Source organism: Impatiens glandulifera, chromosome 9, assembly GCF_907164915.1.
Source record: "Impatiens glandulifera chromosome 9, dImpGla2.1, whole genome shotgun sequence".
NCBI lineage: Eukaryota > Viridiplantae > Streptophyta > Magnoliopsida > Ericales > Balsaminaceae > Impatiens > Impatiens glandulifera.
The window spans coordinates 23648467-23668720 of NC_061870.1; the positions used below are offsets into that span (position 1 = coordinate 23648467).

At 26.2% G+C, this 20254-nt stretch overlaps 1 protein-coding gene across 1 annotated transcript; it reads right to left on the reverse strand.

Moving 5' to 3' along the window:
• Positions 1-12124: 12124 nt before the first annotated feature.
• On the reverse strand, positions 12125-15911 carry LOC124913865 (digalactosyldiacylglycerol synthase 1, chloroplastic). The gene is made up of 7 exons (XM_047454299.1): positions 15182-15911; positions 15000-15032; positions 14813-14900; positions 14261-14739; positions 13394-13660; positions 12977-13326; positions 12125-12805 (listed from the first exon to the last, which is right to left on the reverse strand). Exons 1-7 carry the CDS (start codon positions 15827-15829, stop codon positions 12292-12294), a joined length of 2379 nt encoding a protein of 792 aa, XP_047310255.1. The 5' UTR covers positions 15830-15911; the 3' UTR covers positions 12125-12291.
• Between the last annotated feature and the right edge of the window lie 4343 nt (positions 15912-20254).

Sequence of the window (20254 nt, forward strand, 5' to 3'; positions counted from 1 at the left end):
TCAAAGGGTCAGAATGTGAACGCAATGTCTCGAGATGAGAGATCGATTATGAATTGGTGGATAAATGTGGAATGAGATAGTTAATGAGTTAAAGTTAAAGTAAGGTAATGAGAGAGAGGTCAATTGGGGTGGATAAATCTGGAATGAGATGTATGGTTAACCAAAATGCTTGAGATAAAATTAATGACATGTTGTATATTATAAAATATGTGAGAAAGAATAGTTGTTTAATGAAGTGAAAGTAAGGTCTTCGAGAGAATGAGGTTGACTGTGATTGGTGGATAAATATGTAATGAGATTTAAAATATATAAGTGAGAAACTTGTATTGGTTGGTTAAAATAAGTGAGAAAATTAGTTGTTTTGATCGAAGTGAAAGTTAAAGTCACGAGATGAGAAGTCTGATTTGAATTGGTAGATAATGTAGAATGGGATGGTTGGTGAGTTTTGAGTATTTTAAGGTCATGAGATGCATGAGAGGTCGATTAGGCATTGATGGGCTAAAGTGAGAGTAAAAAAAGATTAATAATGTTTGAGATTTTTTATTTGACCAAAATGAAAGTGTAATGTCACAAAATGAGAGGTTCATTGAGAAAAAATATGTAATGAGATATGTGAGAAGATAAGTTATTTACCGAGATGAATAAAATGTGAAATGAGAGTTTTTTATTTTTTATTTTAATATATTATTCGTGATTTATTAAATAATTTAAATATTGAAATACATATTATTAAAAATAAAAATTATTAAATTTATTTTATTTATATTTTTATCTGTCTACACCGCATCACAATAATCTTCCTAATTTTTATAATCATAATAATTATGTACAAAATAATACCAAACTAAAACATAATAATACTTACCCTAGCCTTGAGACAGGATTAATTAAATATTATTTTAAAAACCATTTATACATATACATATGAATTCGTGAACTTTGATTTTATCGCATGGTGGATAAAAATATTTACTAAGGCGATCTCTAACCGAAAAATTCATTTTCAAACTCATTTTGGTATAAATGTCACATCAAATAGTAATTCTTCTCCAACCGAAAAGCTCATTCTCAAACTCATAAGAATATTCTTATAATATTCTTCTTTACATCAACTTTTATAAACTTTTAATATTACCCCATATATTTTACAAACTTATAAATTACACTTCAATATTATAATATCGTCTAGTTATTTTAAAATTACACCACAATATTTGGTAATTTTTATAATTATATTTATTATAATATATATATATATATATATATATATTAAAGTAAATTGTTTTTTAATATTATTATAAAATTTGTTTGAACATTATTATAAAAAATATTATATAAATGAATTAAAATATATAAATAAATTAAATTAATAATTATATAAATAAGAATATAGAATAAATATAGAATATTATTAAAATATTATATAAATATAAAATATAGAATAAAAATAAAAATAAAAATATAAACAAATAAAACATATAAACAAATTAAAATATAAGTAACTGTAAGTTTAATATATAAAATTAATTAAGTAAAAGTTAAAGGGCTAAAATGTAAAAAACTAAAAATATATGCGATTGTGTACAATAGCAAGAAAGGGGAAATGAGAAATCTCATTTTGGGGTTTTGTTTGCAGTGTTGGAGAGGAAAAAATCTATTTTGGGTATAGGTTTACAGTACCATTGGAGTTGCTCTAAGATAGTCTAATTGTTAATTAACTATATATGTTTTCTACATGTTTGGCCTTTAATTAGTCCATTTTTTTCAAATTTAATTAGTTCAACAATTTAAAGTTGTTAACTGTGATTTTTACGGGGGAGAGATTCAATTACAAAACAACTTACCTAAAATCAAAATCTCAATCATATATGATGAAAAGTTTTGTCTGATTTGGTAGTATTTTTTTATACAAGTCAGATATCTTTATATATATATGTGGGCAGTTGATGAAAAAATAAATATGTAACAATAAAGTTATAAGAAATTACAAAAAACATAGGTATCTCAATTAACTTTTATTATTTTAGACCTTGAATATCTCAATTAACTTTTGTACTGATGCTAACAAAAAAAAATTAACATCATAATCTCACTTTAACCTAGGTATATTAAATAAGAAGCTAATATGCATGGGATTTCATGTTGATAAGCCACTTTATTATACTAGCCTCTTAATTTCACAACTATTTGGAAGGACTAATATCAATAGTTGGAGAATAAATGTGAATTTCATTTCTCTATAATACTTGAAATAAAGTTATAATTCTGAAATCTTAATTATTTTTTCCATAAAATAAATTATATTTGAAAAAAATAATAGCATAACTATGTAATTTGTTTCTTCATTATTTTGTACCAAGGCATAACTTATTTGATGTTTTGAATAACAAAAACATATCCAAATTAATTCCAAATGGGCTTTACTTAGAAATTGCTATTTTATCACAATTTTGTTACCATGTTACTATATATCAATTTGGATTTATTTATTTATTTGAGACTATTGCACATTTATACATATTTTCATGGCTAGAGGTGGAAAAAATTACTGAAATTATAGGTATATCGAAAATATCGTACCGTAATATATTGAAAATATCGATATTTTTGGTATACCGAAAAAATGTAAGGTATGATACTATACCGAAATTATTGGTAAGGCAAATGTATGATATTTTCAAAATTTAGGTAGATCGAGGTATGCTGAAATAATATTTATAATTAAAAAAAGTATATATTATATATTAATACTTAAGGAAATAAATAAATTTGATATTAATTATTTAATTACACAATTATAATTTTTAAAAATCAAATCTAACATTTTATTTTATAGATTTAAAACTAACTTTATTTTCAAATATATATTACAAATTAAATATATATATTGTTATTTATTTATTTAATTTATTATTGTCCCTATTATTAATCTATTTTTTTAAAATAAATAAGTTAAATAATAAAATATGTAAACAAATATTTACAAATTAATAATATAAATAAATTATTAATGAAGATTGAAGCGATAAAAAATAAATTATTAATAAAGTGAAGAAAGAAAAGTTATTAATGAATAAAAGAGATATAAACAAACATTTGAAATTATGTTTAGTCATAGGTCTAGTCAAATAAATAAATTTAAAATAATAATAAGAAGAATAATAAATCAAATAAATAAATAATAAAATATATATTATATTTGATAAATATAAATTTAAGAGAATAATAAAATAAATATAAAATTATTAATTTCTTAATTAATTATTTCTCTCTTCCATTAGAATATATATATATATATATATATATATATATATATATATATATATTTGTGTTAATAATTTATTTATTTATTTTTAAAATGAGTTATAATAAAAATAAAAAAAATTGTCAAGATCATCTAACTCAAATTATACATACTAATATTCAAAATAAATATAACTCAAACTACAACTATTAATATTTAAGGTAAATAAAAAAAAGTACTTTGTGACGAGAGATAATTCAATATGATAATATAAAAATAAATAATATATAACATTTTGAGTTAATTGATTGAATTTATAATATAATTTATAAAAAAATAAAATATGAAAAAAAAATGAAAGAAAGAAGGAAAATATAATTAATTAAAAAAATATAATTAATTTTTTATTCTATTAAATATATATTTATCAAATATAATATATATTTAATAATATATATTTTGTTATTTGTATTATTGTCCATATTAATATTTAAAATAAATTATTAATAAAGATTAAAGATATAAAAAATAAATTATTAATAAAAAGAAAATAAATAAATTATTAATGAATAATAGAGAGATAAATAAAATTTTTAAATTATGCTTAGTCATCAGACCTAATCACCCTTCCTTATCACTTCGCTTCGTTACATTCCCTACCAATCTTTTACTCCCTCTATCACTACTCTTATATATAAAAGTTTCAAACTAATTAACCTAATAATATAAGTTTAACATTTTAACCAACTAAACTAATAATACTTTATATTTTAAATTTAACTTCAAATTTGATGAAAGTATGATATTTCTAATAATATAACTTAACATTTTAATAAACTAAACTAATAATATTTTAAATTGTTTGAGTGTTGATTATGCATAATAAAGAGAATATGATGGTTAACCGAAGTGAGTTGGTAAGTATGTGAGAATAAAATTGTTAGTTGACTGAAGTGAGTTGACAAATATCGATAAAGAGGAGATGATTGAGTAATAAGAAATATGTTGGTTGACGAAAGTGAGTTAGTAGGAGTATTATATAGTTGATTGTATATGATTTTATTGTTTTAATTTTAACTGTACAAATGTAAAAAAAATCTCGCTAGTCGATATAAGGTTGTCAACAAGTTTACATATTTGAAGGGTTAGACATGTGTTATTTTATTTTAAGATTATGTTACATAATAGTATTATTGTTTCTAATATATTAAAGGTTATTTGATTCTCATTTTTAACATTTTAAATTGAAGGGAAGGTAAATAGGTAATAATTATGAGAATATTATATTGGATTTTCAAAATTTTAAAAATAATTTGTATTATTATTGTTTAATAGATTTGTAGAGAAAAAAAATTATACACATGCATTCTAATTATTTAGAACATTTCCAATGGGCACCCAAATCCCATTATGCATGCATTTTTTCTTCCAACCGGATGTCATCCGCGTTTGCGAATGACTCTCTTCCGGCCAACGCAAATATGCGTTAACACTATTCATTCTCCCATTTTAGTCATTCTTTCAAAATGACCCTTAATCTATTTTTATATTTTTTTATATAACTTCAAATATCTATAATGCAAATTGATTCTTTAACTTATTTTTTTTACTTTTAAAATAAAAAATTATAATATTTTTTAAATGTATAATTAAATCATTAAATTATATTATACTTAAATTTTTTATCTAATTTATTTTATATTAAAAAAATTTATTTTCTTATTAATAATGTTTGTTTATTTAGATATATTATTGAATTATTTTGTTGTGCATGAAATATTGATATATAATTAATTTTATTTTAATTTTATTAAATGAATAATAAAATATTATGGTTAAATATGTAAAGTTGATAAATATATAAATAATATTAATAAGGTTAAAAAGTTAGTGTAAAGTAAATATTTTATTAATATTTTTTTAGTTCGGAAATGAGTTTTTGAATTGGAGAAGAATTAGTGTTTGATATGTCGTTTATATATTTTAGGTTTGAGAATAAGTTATATAGATGTATTAGTATTTATTACTTTCTTTTTCCTTTCGTTACTTTCATAATTAAGATTATGACTTTGTTCCCGTGAATGTTACTATTGATCATTTAAATATACATTGTTTTGTTTATTTGTGTAAACCAAAAGATCTTTATATTTAAAGAAATAGTTAAAAGTTAATATGTCAAAACAAAAGAATTTATTTTGGAAAATATAGTTTAATTAAATATTCAAAATGTAATATTTTAAATTGATATAAGCAGTATATTACGAAATTTTGGTATTATAATTAATAATCTAAATATTTTAATATAAAATAATAACTTGATTTTGAATTTAGTGTGATTAATAATCCATATCAAACAATAACCTACACCTTTTAGATTTCACTTTTATTATTATTATTTTTTTTTAGTGATTTTTCCGAATAAACCAAAGAACGGCGGGCCCTGGACAGCTCGTCAACCGGCCACGTGTCTAGAAACCATTAGCTCAATTTCAAAACATGAGAGCTCATATTTGTTTTTTTTAAGAAAATAATTACTTGCTTGTTTATTGTTAGATTTGTTGGATTTGAAATGATAATAATAATAATAAATGTCCCATTATTTTTTTATCATTTAATTATTTATTTATTAATTCAAATACTAAATTATCTTTATTTTATTTTTATAAATTTTAAGTATAAAAAAAATCGATTATATTAGTTAATCAACTAAAACCTAAAATAATATATATTTTTAATTCTACAGTAAAAAAAAAAAAAAAAGTAAAACCCAACAAAATTTTGAGCTCATTTAATTTTAGATTTTTAGTTTTTATTTTACCAAAATTTATTTATCTTATCATATTTATTTTGAAAATAATCTTATTTTATTTTTATAAAATTTAAAATGTAAAAAAAAAAATATTATAATAATTTAACTTAAGCATATTAGTTTTTCATCAAATAATTTTTTCAAAAGACTCGATAAAAATTTCAAATAACTCAACATGAAATAAGCTCTTAGGGTTTGATATTGAATTTAATATTTTTAAAATTAAAATAATTAAATATTATTTGTAATAATATCTTACAATTTTATGAAGAATAAGTAAAAGAAAATATTATTTCTTAAAAATGAATTGATGATTTAATAATTTATATCAAACAAACTTTAATGAAGTTTTGTGCTCCTAAGTATTCTGTTTTGTAATAGAGGTGGTCCCCACATCTAACTGTACACGCGTCAAGCATACAGACCCCCTAGAACTTAGTCCCCGTCTGGAGAGGAAGTAGATTCTAAAGATGGGACCCACAGCGTGGCCCACGTGGCTGCCAAGTCAAGAATGTAACCAATCAGAAGTTAGATGTGTTTATCGACAACTTCTTTTTATTTTTTATATTTAATATTTTAATATTAAAGATGTGGGACCAGAATTATGGGGGGAAGGATCTCCTGCTTCTCACCTGCCACTGGCGCCTACTCTATCTGTCGGTTTCTAATCGGTCGACTCAAGATAAGATCTTTTCTCTGCAGGCACAAATTCTATCAATTAGTTGTCGCAAATGATGATAAATTTGTTTGATTCAGCTTATTTGATTAAAAAAAATATTAATTAATGATTTGTGTTAATTTTACAAAGAAATATATTTTTGAATAAAAAAATTTAAAGATATTAATATATAATAATAAAATAAAAAAAATAAAAATTAAGTTTATTGTAATATTTTAGTTAATTAATTATTAACAATATAAAATAGAAAGTGTAAAAATATTTTTTGAATTTGGGTTATTAAAATAATCAAAATCGAACTGAGCATGAGTTTATTTAAAGTGTATTCAATACATTTAGTTACATTGTTTTTTTAATAAGTTATGACATAAATAAAATAAAATAAATTATATTGGAAGTTTAACAAAAACAAAAAAAAATGGATAATCGAAATTAATAACTAAGATAAATTTACTTGATTCGATTAAATCGTAATAAGCATAGGTAAGTCTTTAAATAACAAATTTAAAGGAATATATAACTTAATCAATCTATAGATTCAACTTGTTCTTAATTTAAATAAAATTTGACATTAATTGATATCATCTAGAAGAATAAGGGTGTCAAATGTGTTAGGGTTTATAATGGGTAATCTTGGTATGTTATTATGTGATAAATTACGATCAAAGGTCTTTTAGGACCCGATTATCACTAAGATAAAATGTAAACTGTCTAGATGAAAAAATAAATAATCTCAAAAGAGGGTCGGTTAATCATTATTAAGAGTGTTGACTATGCCCACATATATGATATCGTTATTCATTCTTCCCACGAGTATTGATGGTGAAAATAGAGGGAATAATGTGTAAATTTCTATGAGGATCTTCTTAAATCATCGTTTTGTCATCTAATTAGTTGTGATAAAGTTAAATATTTTAAAGGTCAAGTAAGTCTAGATATTCAAGATCTTATTTCTTTTAATAAAGTTCTTCTATCAAAATGGTATAGTAAATTTGCAATAGAGTCGAATAGTCTTTGAGTTGATAATATGATATAAGTATGGTAATGATTGGTTGGTTGGTTCACCAAAATATCTAATTATCCAGCGGAGTGTAGTATTTGGAAAGAATTTTTTTTATTATATGTAAAGTTTTTGTGAGCAGTCTAAATTAATTGTGGGGGATGATTCTTTGATTAGATTTTGGGATGACATTTGATGTAATGTTAAAAATCTAGCCACGACGTATCATGAGTTTGCTTTCATTTCTATATGTAGAAATGACACAGTTAAGGACATGTTTGATTATCGGTCTAGTGAGTTCGCTAGCCGAATTAGATATAGAATGAGATTAAACATTATGGAAACATTGTCCCATAATAGAGTTTTACTTTTGGTATGACGTAAATAAGTGTCACCGTCTGAACAAGAGATTATGCGTTGACAAGATATAAATAGTTTCTATATGGGGGCATGGCTAGAAATTGTTCCCTAAAATGATTTCACATAATTTTTGGTGAGAAAACTTTGGGAGTCAAATATTCATTCCAAGATCTCGTCTTTGGATGAAACGTTATTAATAGTGGAATTCTAACAGATGATATGTGCATGGAAAAATTGTGTATTATGACTAGTAGTATGTGTCACGAATAAGTTGAATCATCAATTTACTTACTTTTGCATTGTTGAAGGGTGACTAGTATTTGGAGTCTTTTGTGCCCGAGTATTTGGGTAATTGTTGAGAAGTTTATTTTGATGCGACTAATATGAAAGACCTTTATATTTGTGTTACCATCCTAATTTTTTTTTTTGTAGACTATCTGATTGAAGAGAAATCGTCGAATTTTCAATGATCGTAGTCGTCCGATACGTATCATTTATAATATTATTATTATTATGATGTTTTCTAAGATTCGTTCAGGAAAATCATTATAGTCTATCAAGAAAGTTAATCGTTATTCTCAAAGATTTACGAGTTTGATAACTTATTAAATACCATTTATTTTTTATTTTTGTATCATGCTTTGTCGTTTTGCTTAAAATATTTTATTTTTATTTTTAATATACATGAATTCTTTTTTAAAATAATTATTTGTATATTTTATTTTATTTAAAAAAAAAATACTCATTTACCAAGTTGATTAATCTGTAATTATTAAATTACTTCATTACTTAAGAAAAATATCAAAATATTTTTATTTATATTTTATAAATTTTAAAAACAAAAAAAAAAACCTTAATATTTTTTTTATATATATGATTTAATTTCAAAAACATTCAAATAATTAAATAACTCCACATGAAACAAGATCTTAAGAACTCCATCATAAGTGACTATCTTTATTGGCTATGATCATTTAAGGACGTAAATTGTCTTTCGCCGAATCGAATTGTCTTGTTTGAGACGGTTTTCCTTGAAATCGAATGGGATGGTATTTGTGTCTTCGTCTCGACCCGCTCCGATCTCATCCTAATTATGCCTCAAACACTATAAAATATAATTAAATATATTAAATCACCAATATATTTATTTATTATAAGAGATGTAAGTTTATTTTTTATAATAATATAAAATTTTAATATATTATAATATATTATATTAAAAAATTCGTTTATATATATATTATTTTATAAAAATTTTGTTTTTTTAAAAAATATTTTATTAAAGGTGTTCCGCGGAGATTCTCCGAAACCGAACAAAACTGAACAGGGCGGGGATGGTATTATAAAATTTCCGAAATAAAAATGAAGCGTGGATGATAAATGCATTCACCGCCTCGAACCGCCCCATTGTTATCTTATCATCACAAGAGCAAATCATTTGAAGGCCTTGTACATAGAGTTTATTTAAACAACTTAGAGAATAAAAAAAAATGACAATTTTAAAGAGGTATAAATATTTGTTTTTTAAGTAAAAAAAACTTAAATGGTATTGATATATATATATATATATATAAATAAATTAAAAAAATAATAATTTAAAATAGAGGATATTTAGTATTTTGTTTAATGAATTAATTTATTTGATAAAATAAAAGGAGAGTGATATAATGTTTATTTTTTTGAATAACCTAAAACCAAACCAGAACTAAGGGTGAACATTTATGTTCGGTCAGAAAAATGCACTACAAAATTGTTGACTGCTATTTGATCGGTTAATGGTTCGTAAAAAAAATATTACTAAATAATGATAATAAATTGCATATAAATCAGTTTATCAGTCTATGTTTATTTTTAATACTTTCAAAATATTATTGTCTATGATTTAAAAAAATAGGTGTAGTTTAATAATTGCTTAGTTGTAAGAAAATTATTTAGTTAATTTTAAATTTTAATCACGGTTGATTTAGTGGTTTTACTAATCAATCTAATTAGTTTGGTTCAACGTTTTTAATTTAACCATGGTTGATTGGATTGATTTTCAATTCGATTTTTACTCTTCATCGGACCTTATATCTTATAACATCTTTTTTCACTTTAAAATCATTTAATTCATTAATCGAATATTTTTACTTTAATTTTATAAAATTTAAATTTTAAAACAAAATTATATTATAATAATACAAACAATTAAAAACTAAATAACTTACATTTCTTTTTCATTATTGTTTTTTAAATACAGTAAATTCTAACTAACCCAATAGAAATTTAAGAGGAAGATGCAAACCACAATATATATATATAAAAAAAAAAATACATTTAAATGCATTTTTTATTATACATATGATAAAATAAAAATTATTACCAATTAACATGCATAATTTTAGAGATTCAATCAATTTAAATATAACTATAACATTCATATTTAAAATTTAATTCTTGAATTCTTTATAAATCTAAGAAATCTCGTTTATTTTGCATATTCAAAGTCTTCTTGTTGGTAAAGTTCATATTAGACTATACAAGTAATGCACTTATATTTCTAAGGTAGAAAAAAGAATGTTAGGCCTATTTTATTTTGGTATATATACAATATATAAATTATTGTATTAAGTTACTCTAGCTAGTAGTTTCTTGCAATAATAACAGGAAACATAATAGCACAAAATTCAGTCAATTTGGATCAAGGTTAATGCTTATATGCTACAACTTATTTCTATATATAATGGATATTTGTTATTTATACCATTGACTATGTGTAATGTACTCTCTTATTCTTTCAATGCACATATTAGTATAATACCTATAATCTTTTCAGCTCAGGGAAAAAAAAATTCTGGATACGCCCTAGCCTATAAGACTATAAATCAGATTATATTTTTTTTGTCAACCCGCGGGCCAACCAAAACCCGACTCGCGACCCGAGCGAGTTGACCCGTGTAGGCTCACTTCCAAATGAATTACTAATATTTCAACTTAACCCGTCTAAATTATTTGGCGGGACGGACCAACCCAACGGGTCTAACCCAAATTGACGGCTCTAATGACACCTCACATCCATAGTCCCCGTTTAAACTTAAAGCACTTTTAGATGTAATCAAATGTAGAAATCGTGGATTTTCTAAAAGGATATTAGTCTAACATGAGATTCTCTTTTAATTTTGTTTGTTACTCAGAATTGTTGCTATTTGCTCTAACTTTTGTGTTTTGGGGGTTATTTTGTGCTATCATGTTCTTTACCATTTTCCTTATTCATTAAGATTTGGGGGTTGTCCATATGACTTAGAGAAGCCTTATAGTTTAAAATCTTATCTTTCTTGAAGGAATATTTGATTCTCATCCTACCAAATGTCATCAAACTCCAAAAATTTATCATTCTTTATTATATAACCTATCTATTGTCCAATCTAGCAAAGGATCTCAAAGGTTGTCAGTCTCAAGTACAAAATGGGACAATGATTTGACTCCATCTTATATATATGTTGGGTTGTTTCATCCTTAAAATAACTCATCTTTATGTGTTATCTTCAATGGGTCCTTTCTTCCAAAGCCTTGTTTGGAATTCACTTTTAGTTACAACACAATATATAGCTAATCACAATGTTTCTTAAGTTGGCATCTACTAATGAGTGCTATTTACTAAACTATTCACCAGAAGAAGATCATGGAATGTGACCTTAAAGATGTAACAAAGAATATACAAACTTCCTGAAAGAGAGAGAAATCATAAATTGAAATGAAAAGGATTGATAGCACTAACTACATGATCTATCCTTTTCTTTATGTTGGGGGGCAATCTTACTTTTTGTAATCTTCATGCCATTATTTAAATTATTATATCACAATCTAAAATAAACTATAAATAATAAATAAATTTATAATATCCCTTACAGAGCTTCAATCATTCCAAATTACTTTATTTCCAATTAGTCCATTTAAAAACAATTATGGTACAATGGTTATTTACATGTCCTGAGTATTTCTCAAACCTAATAGTTGAATAGATGGTAGTAACATTAAACTTTTTCGAATGGATAGAATCAACTGTTAATTCTGTATAGTTATAAGATGGTTACATTTTCAAATAACATTATTCTCCCATTGTTCAAAAATTAATGCCAAAGAAACAACAAATTCGTGGTAGTTTTATTATTTTACATTGACTGTGATTATATAGATTTGTTGGCAAAATGGCGATGAATCTACCAACCGTATATAGGATTCTCTACCTGCGGGGGCAAAAGGCGGAGATCTTTTGAATGTTGCTCATTGTAATCCCGTGTCCCAGGAATTGCCCCAGTACAAAGTCTAAGCAACTCATTACCCGTTAGACAGTAATGTGCGAATGCCAATCCCCCATCAACTATATTCGATAGGTTAGGCATTGACATCGATTTGACTAAATTTGAATTACTCCTCCTTTCGGTACTCAAGACAGAATCAAGGTCGGAATACTCTAGGAATCTTTGAGTGGCAGCTTCCCATGAGAGTTTGTACATTTGTTCATGTGTGAGAGATTGAGGCTCATTTTCCATTGCTTCTTTCACCTTCATCACGAAATCCTCGGGACTTTTGTACGTGAGACAGTTGGGAAACGATCTGAAGAACTCGTTTGATGGATGGTCTGCACATACCACGAATTTTCCCATCGCTAGGGCCTCTGCTGTGGCAGTGCAAAGCACATCACTTATACTCGGGTTTATGAAAACCTTATAACTGCAACCCAACACACATTAATTAAATGCTAAGAATGGACAGCAGCAATCAAATAGAAGTATGAGAAAAATTAAGAAATTTGTTAGTTGTTTCTCGTCTTAATCTGGATCTAGATACATAAACAAAAAAAGCAGAATTGAAAAATAATGATTTGCTTAGAAGGAAACTTACCCATGAAGAAAATTGTCAGCATGATCTCTTCCTTTCATAAAATTGAGATTGAGATCCAATTCTTTAGCCATCTTCTGAACTTCATGAGCATCCTCTCCATTACCAAATACATCCATTTTGAAACCATCAAGTTCATTCTTATGTTTAGCCAACAAATCAATCAGCTCTCTGTATCCCTTGGCCCAAACCATTTTTCCTAAGAAATAAGCTCCATTTTTAAATGATTTCTCTCCGCGATTTCTATCTGCAGCAACATTTTCCCCAATTTTCAGAAATTTTGGATTCACACCATGGACATTGCAGATGGTAGAGTTTGGTAAGTCTTGAGTAGCTGCTGAAAGGCGAAGAATCTGTCCAGATAACATCCGCAGATATAAATTGGATGAAATATATTTTCGAAAGAGAATATATACATACCTTGTTGCAATAAGCTCTGGCAACCCAGTTATTTATGTGTTTAACAAGGAAAGCTTGAATCATTCCATTCTTCTCTCGTTTTATATACTCAAGATAATTTGTATGAACAATACCAACCACGTGATTGAATTTATCAGTCCAACGTTTACCATGATGATACCAGTTAAGATGTTCAGGTTCTTCCAAGATAGCAATGTCAGCATCTTTAGATGGTATAAACTGTGTAGTATCTCCAGCAGGTATTATGCTTCGCCTCTCTTTTGAGAACTAGAGAAAAAATATATGGATACCATTAGAAGGATAATCAAATAACATAAATAATAATAAGAGAAAACCATATCAGCTGCTTCAGTTATTTGGCTAAATACCAATAGATTGGTTTATACTCTATAAGACCCTATATTCGTGCTTATATATGACGGATTAGATACATCGTGTATAGAATTTTTGAATATCCAACCCTATACATCAAAGAATTCACATTTGACAGGTTTGTGAACTAACTTCAGAATAGTTAATTAAACAAAATCTAGTACAAATAGAGGAAAATTATACCCTAAATTTTATATTCATGGGTGTGGTTTGTATTCATATCCGAATCAATCAAATAAAAGAGTAATATATATGACAATCTAAAATTATAAATGGATAAATGTTATACATTCTTCAATAGTCTCAAGTTGGTCTATATTTATAAAAAAAAAAATCAGTTCATCCCAACATTAATATATTTCAAAGGCAAACAATTTTGAGTACAAACTAGGGTTGATTGTGGATTGGTTTGGTACAATTTGAGTACAAACAATTTCAATTGTGAAGTTCAAAGCAATGAAGTTCGATGTTCAAATAATGAGATATTGAAATTACCTTTCCTGGATAGAACGAGATTTTGAAATTAGCATCAAATCCCACTCTTTCCTCGAGCCATTTACGAATGTATACTTCTTGTTCTTCTGGCGTACTGAAAGTGATGTTAGGATAAACTAGTTGTTGATCGGAATGGCACAACCATGGAACAAGGAGTGTTACGTTTTGTTTAGCAGATTTTGCCAAATAAGCTGCTCTAAACAGTGGATTCACAGCAGTTCCTGTCATCCAAGGAAGACTAGCCGTGGTGACGATCGAGACATGTCTCTTACTATTGTCTGGAGATTCTCTCTTCGAACTATCTGTCCAGAAGCCTCCTTCATAATGATGTCCTGTACTCTGTAGAACGCTAGCTATCCTAAGATCCAATTCGTCGTTTATGTTATCACCTTCAATCATGGAGGCTGCTTCTCCTGAACGCAATACAAGTTGATCCTTTCGTTTGCTACACAGACTTTCTACTATCCTGTCGGGTATCTCTGAAAATCGACTTTAAAGAATCAGAATTGCAAGGGAGAAGTATTCTTTTGATGAAAAGGTGTTCTCTTTTACCTCGTTTGATGCCCAGTTGATCGAGAAAAGGACCAGATTGTCTAACTAAATAAGCCAGTAGTTCTGGTACATCAAATGGTGGAACTTCCTACAGAAAATCAAACACAAACACTCGGACTGAATAATTGAGGAAAGAGTTAAAAGTGATTAAATATTTCTACATATATCATGAAAGCTTAGCACCAACCTTGGAGTCTGATGGCTCCTTGCAGATTGACTTCTGCAGAAATCAACAAGAACATCTGAGTTCTAAAAAATGTCAAAAACTATGCAATGAAGTGTTAATTAAGAAGAAACAGACATCAATGAACTTGAACAACACATACTTGGATCATTTATGCAGAAGAAAAAGGGGGGAAACAAACTTACCAAACTAGATTTCACTTTTTCCACGAATTCACTGTTCTTGAGGTTTATGATAACTGAAGATGAATTCTTCTGTTCCAACTCACGCAATCGAGTCTTGAAAGCACGAATTGGCTCCCAATCTAAAAATTGACCTTCATCAGAGCAAACTTCTCCTTTAGAGTCCCACCTGAAATCTGTAAACCCTACCCTTCTTCCATAACTATCATCACCAACCTCCACTTCCGACATAATATTCCTTATGGCCGACAAATCAAGACGAATTCTCGCCCTAGGGCTCCATTTCTCAATAACCTTCCGACTGAAATCCGGAGACGAGTAGGCGCGGCGAATTTCCGATAGCTTCGGCTGTAAACGCTTCACAAAATCGATCTCCTCAGGCGATGATGACATGATGGCGGGAACACCAATCGTTGATTTCGATGCCGAAGTGAGGAAATTCTCCAGTTCTCGGTCGAACGATGTGGCTAAATTCTTGAACAAATTTGCTCTGTCTTTCAACAATTGAAGATCTGCATCGGCTGAATCCTTTACTTCTCTCCAACCTCGAGAGATGAATGAGATCGCTTTCTCAGCCGTTACAGTCGAGGAAGGCGACGCCGCACCTGCCGCTGCTGATGCCAGACTTTCTGGCGGCCTCAGATTAATCATCGATTAGGGTTTTTGCCTTCGTATTCTTCTTCTTCAGTGGGTTAGTGAAAGATTACAAATTTTCATGGATTGGATTGGATTGAGCATGAGTTTTGTGAAGAAGCCATGAAAACAAACAGCTTAGAAATTAACGGCTAGGATTAGGAATTGATCGGTCGGCCACAGATATTTTGATGATTGGATTGCCCATCATATGGCGCGAGACACGTGGACAGACACGTCGGATGAGAGGATGAGTTGAGAGATCTCGATAGATGACGTGGATCCATTAGTATGTGAGCTGGAGGATCTCAGTCACGTGAAATGCTGATGTGGCAGAGATTTATTGATCGATGGAAATTCGATTGGCCAGGTCATATATTTGGAATTAATTAAAGGTGGTTATTAAAATTTGATTTGAATTTAGTCTAATTTTGACTTTTATTTATTTTGTAAATAATTATTTTTTGTTTGGTCAAGAGAGATGTCTATTCTATTCTATTTTGATTTTGATTTTAATTTTTTTAATAAATTTATAGTGTATGAGTGTTTCTCAATTTGAGAGTTGTTTTTCAATTTAATTATTTTTAGTTAGGTTTGTTTTTTTGCCACGTAAATCTTTTGTTTGTTGGGTTGTTTTAGTAATTTTGAAACAGAAAGTGTGATTTTCTGATTGAAATTAGAAATTTTATTTTAAATTCGTTGATAATTTATTTATTTTTGTATTTTAGGGTGTTTTTTATTAATTTATAACATTTCATATCATAACTGGTATTAACTTATTATTTGTTAAATTTTCTTTATTCTATGTGATTAAATAGATAAATGAATAAATTTTATATTTTTATTAAAATGTTAGATTATTTTTTTAACATTCTTCTCATTCAAAACAGAAATCATAGTTATTTTTGCAGTGTTGTTGAATATACGGAAGGCTCGTCAATTGATAAACAAAATAATAAAACATAATCTATGTGTTGTACTCCCCTTTTCCTATACATTTATCTTTCACAAATAGTGAGATTTTTTTTTTTTTTAAATTTTTTTAGTTGGATTAGATGACAATGAGATCGTTTAGTTCAGAAATTGCATTATCATTCCTGTCCCGATTTTCACCTCCATCCGGACGAGAAATTCCGAAACCGAAAATTAGTTTAAATTTAAAATATAAATAATTAATATAATTATAAATTATCAATAATTTATAATTTTAATAAGGGTAAGGATCTGCTGTCCCAAAATATGTCTCATTCATCAAAACAACATAATTTTGATAAATTAGACAAATAAAAAATTATATATATATGAAATAAACCCTAAATCCTAAACTCTAAACCCTAAATTCTAAACCCTAAACCCTAAATCTTAAAATAGTAAATTCTAAACCCTAAAAAATTATATACATATGACATTTTATTTTAATATTTAATTTTCTTTTTCCTCTTTCCACACTCTTCTCTCTCCTATGAGACAGCAAGTGGAACATTATTTTGGGACAGCAGATCCGAAGCCTTTTAATAAGGGTTTTAATAATGGCATTAATTAAACAAAAGAAGATAAAGATATTTTTATTTAAAAAATTAATGATTGCATTAAATAATAAATAAGTATATATTATTAATTATTTTAAACAACTATCGTTAAAAAAAATGAATATTTTTTTATTCGAGAATTGATGTGAGGCATTAAATATCGTCCCTTTCCAAACCCCGGTTAACATATTTCGAGTTTTCTTTGATCCGATTCGTCCCGATTCCCGGTCAAAACGGGATAAACCGCATCAATCGGGCTAGGTTCGAATCGGTTACTAGGGGCAATTTCAAATTATTATCTTAGTCGTGATATTTTAACAAAACTTATAAAGTCTAATTTGGTTTAAAATTGATGGTGGACTTTATTTTTAGATCATCTGTCTATGATGAGAGTGCAAATTGAATGGGAAAATGAAAATGTAGAAATTGCATATTTGGATATGGAATAATAAATTGTTACGAATTACATAATATTTAATCATTTAAATTAAATATAAATTATTATATTTTTTAATTTAAAATATAAAAAGTGAAATAAAATGAGTTTTCCCTTGATATCCCAACCTTGTTGGGGAACATCAGTTTGGATTAAATTGATTAGGTGTTAGTTGTTTAAGTTTTAACTTGATTAAAATAAAAGGTGTTAGTGTTTAGAATAAGGTCTGAATATTTTTATTCATAATCATCATTGCGAAAAGTAAAATTGAATGTAATTATTTGTACTTTGATAGTAAAAAAAATATTTGATTGAAATAAATAAACCTAATCTTTTTATCAACTTTTTTAAAACTATTTTATCCTTACATAATTTATTTTTGATTGTATTCTTTATATTTATTTATTGTAATGATTTTTTTAAATATAAATAACACAAATTAATAATAAATTATTATTATTATTTTTAAATAGCTATGAATAATGAATTAGATAAATAATATGATTTCTTCAAAATAAATTAACTTGATTGATTCAAAAAAATATATAATTAAGATACAAAATTTTACAAGTAACATGTATAAACTAATATATTTAGTTGAAATATGAATGGTTAAATAGATTGGTTGAAGTTATAAACATCTCCCCACATCTTAAGTTATCAAATCATCATTAAAAATGTGGTTTTTTTAACTAAACAATTTTGTTTTAAAAGTCCACTTTTCATCTCCTTTCAATTTCAACTTATCATTATCAAGATGGTGAAATGCATCTTCTTCTGTAAATATCATATGCTGCAAGTTAAACTAAAAATTCATAAGATAACAGTATATGTAGTCGAAACTTTTTATTTTATATGTTGTAAAAAGATTTCACTTATTTTTCAAATACAAATTATTGATGGTTTGTTTTGATAAATAGTTAAATATTAATTTACAATTTTTTTATAAATTAATCTTATATAAAATTAATAATTATAACTTAAAAAAGAGTGACAGAATAATCAAATTGAGAGCGAAAAATTGTTGCTAAAATCTGACGTAGTCTGTCATTTATGTGGAGGAGAGATAAATAAAAAATATTCTCAAACATAGTCATTTTCCAAAAAAAAATATTTTTATTTCTCTCTACTCCATGTTTGGGACAAAATTTTTTTAAACATGGTCATTTTCTTGATTTTTTTCTCTCTTCACTTAATTTTTATTTATTTTTCCTGTATAGGTTTCAAATCACATTATAACTTCATTTGTTCAAATCATTTGAAAAAAATATATATTCTTTTTTATTATAATTTTAACTTTGTAAATGTATAGCCAATAATTTGTGAAGACTCGACTTCAAATTTCATATTTATAATATCAATCATTTTTTTTTGTTGTTGTAAATGTTTGACTAATTGTCTTGTGAAACTAAAATAAATGTGATAAATTAAAGAGAATTTTTTTTGGGATCAAAATAGATGAAAAAGTGTAAGCAGTTACAAAGAGTCGGACTGGGCCTAGCCGCCTAGTACTATCAAAGGCAATGGGTTAGGCTGCTGGCCAACTTTAACTATTCTTTTTTATAAATAATTATACAAATTAATAAAATAAAATAATTTAAAATGAAATAATCATACATCACATTTATTTAAATAGGTCACATGTCAATCTTAAACATTAATGTACCTTATGTCATATTTTATATTAATATTTTAAAACTATGTATAAGCTATAAAATTTTAATATAAACCATGTTCTTCAAATTTAATTCAATATTTAACATAATTCTTTTACAAATGATGGAAATCAAGTTAACTTTATATATAATTTCTTAAATTAAATATATTTGATTAATTACCTCACAATCTTACAATATATTTAGCTTTTGTAAATTAAATATTGCATTTATATAATTCTTTTTAGTTCAAATATACACAATTAAATTATATTTTCTATAATTAAAGGAGAACTAGTCTTACATCTCAGCGCCATGATCCCGTTTATAAGTTTTAAGATTAGTGATTATCTCCAAATTATTTATTACTCTTATAATTCCTTAAACAAATACAATACGACCTAGATGAGTTTAAAAATAACTAATAACTCGCACAAATTAATCTCATATACAAAAGGACAATTGAGCAAAGGGTTGATATCTACTAGTCATTATTGCGACAAAACCACTGCCGACAACAATTTACAATTATGAATTCTCTCTTTCTCAATGTATCAAATGACTTTGTTAGGTTTGGTTTTTTTAAATAATTTTAAATAAATTAACAATCATTTCATTTATTCTCTCGTCAATTATACAATTAAATTCATTAACTAAAATATTTAAAATTTTAAGCGATGATTAAACGTCAAATCTCCGAACTAAACTAAACAAAAACACATGGATTGAGAAAGAACAATCGATCATCGCTGGAGGTGGGCCGCTCTAAAGAAAAGAAAGTGGTCCTTAATATAATTAAACGCGTTTCGAGACATTTCAAGAA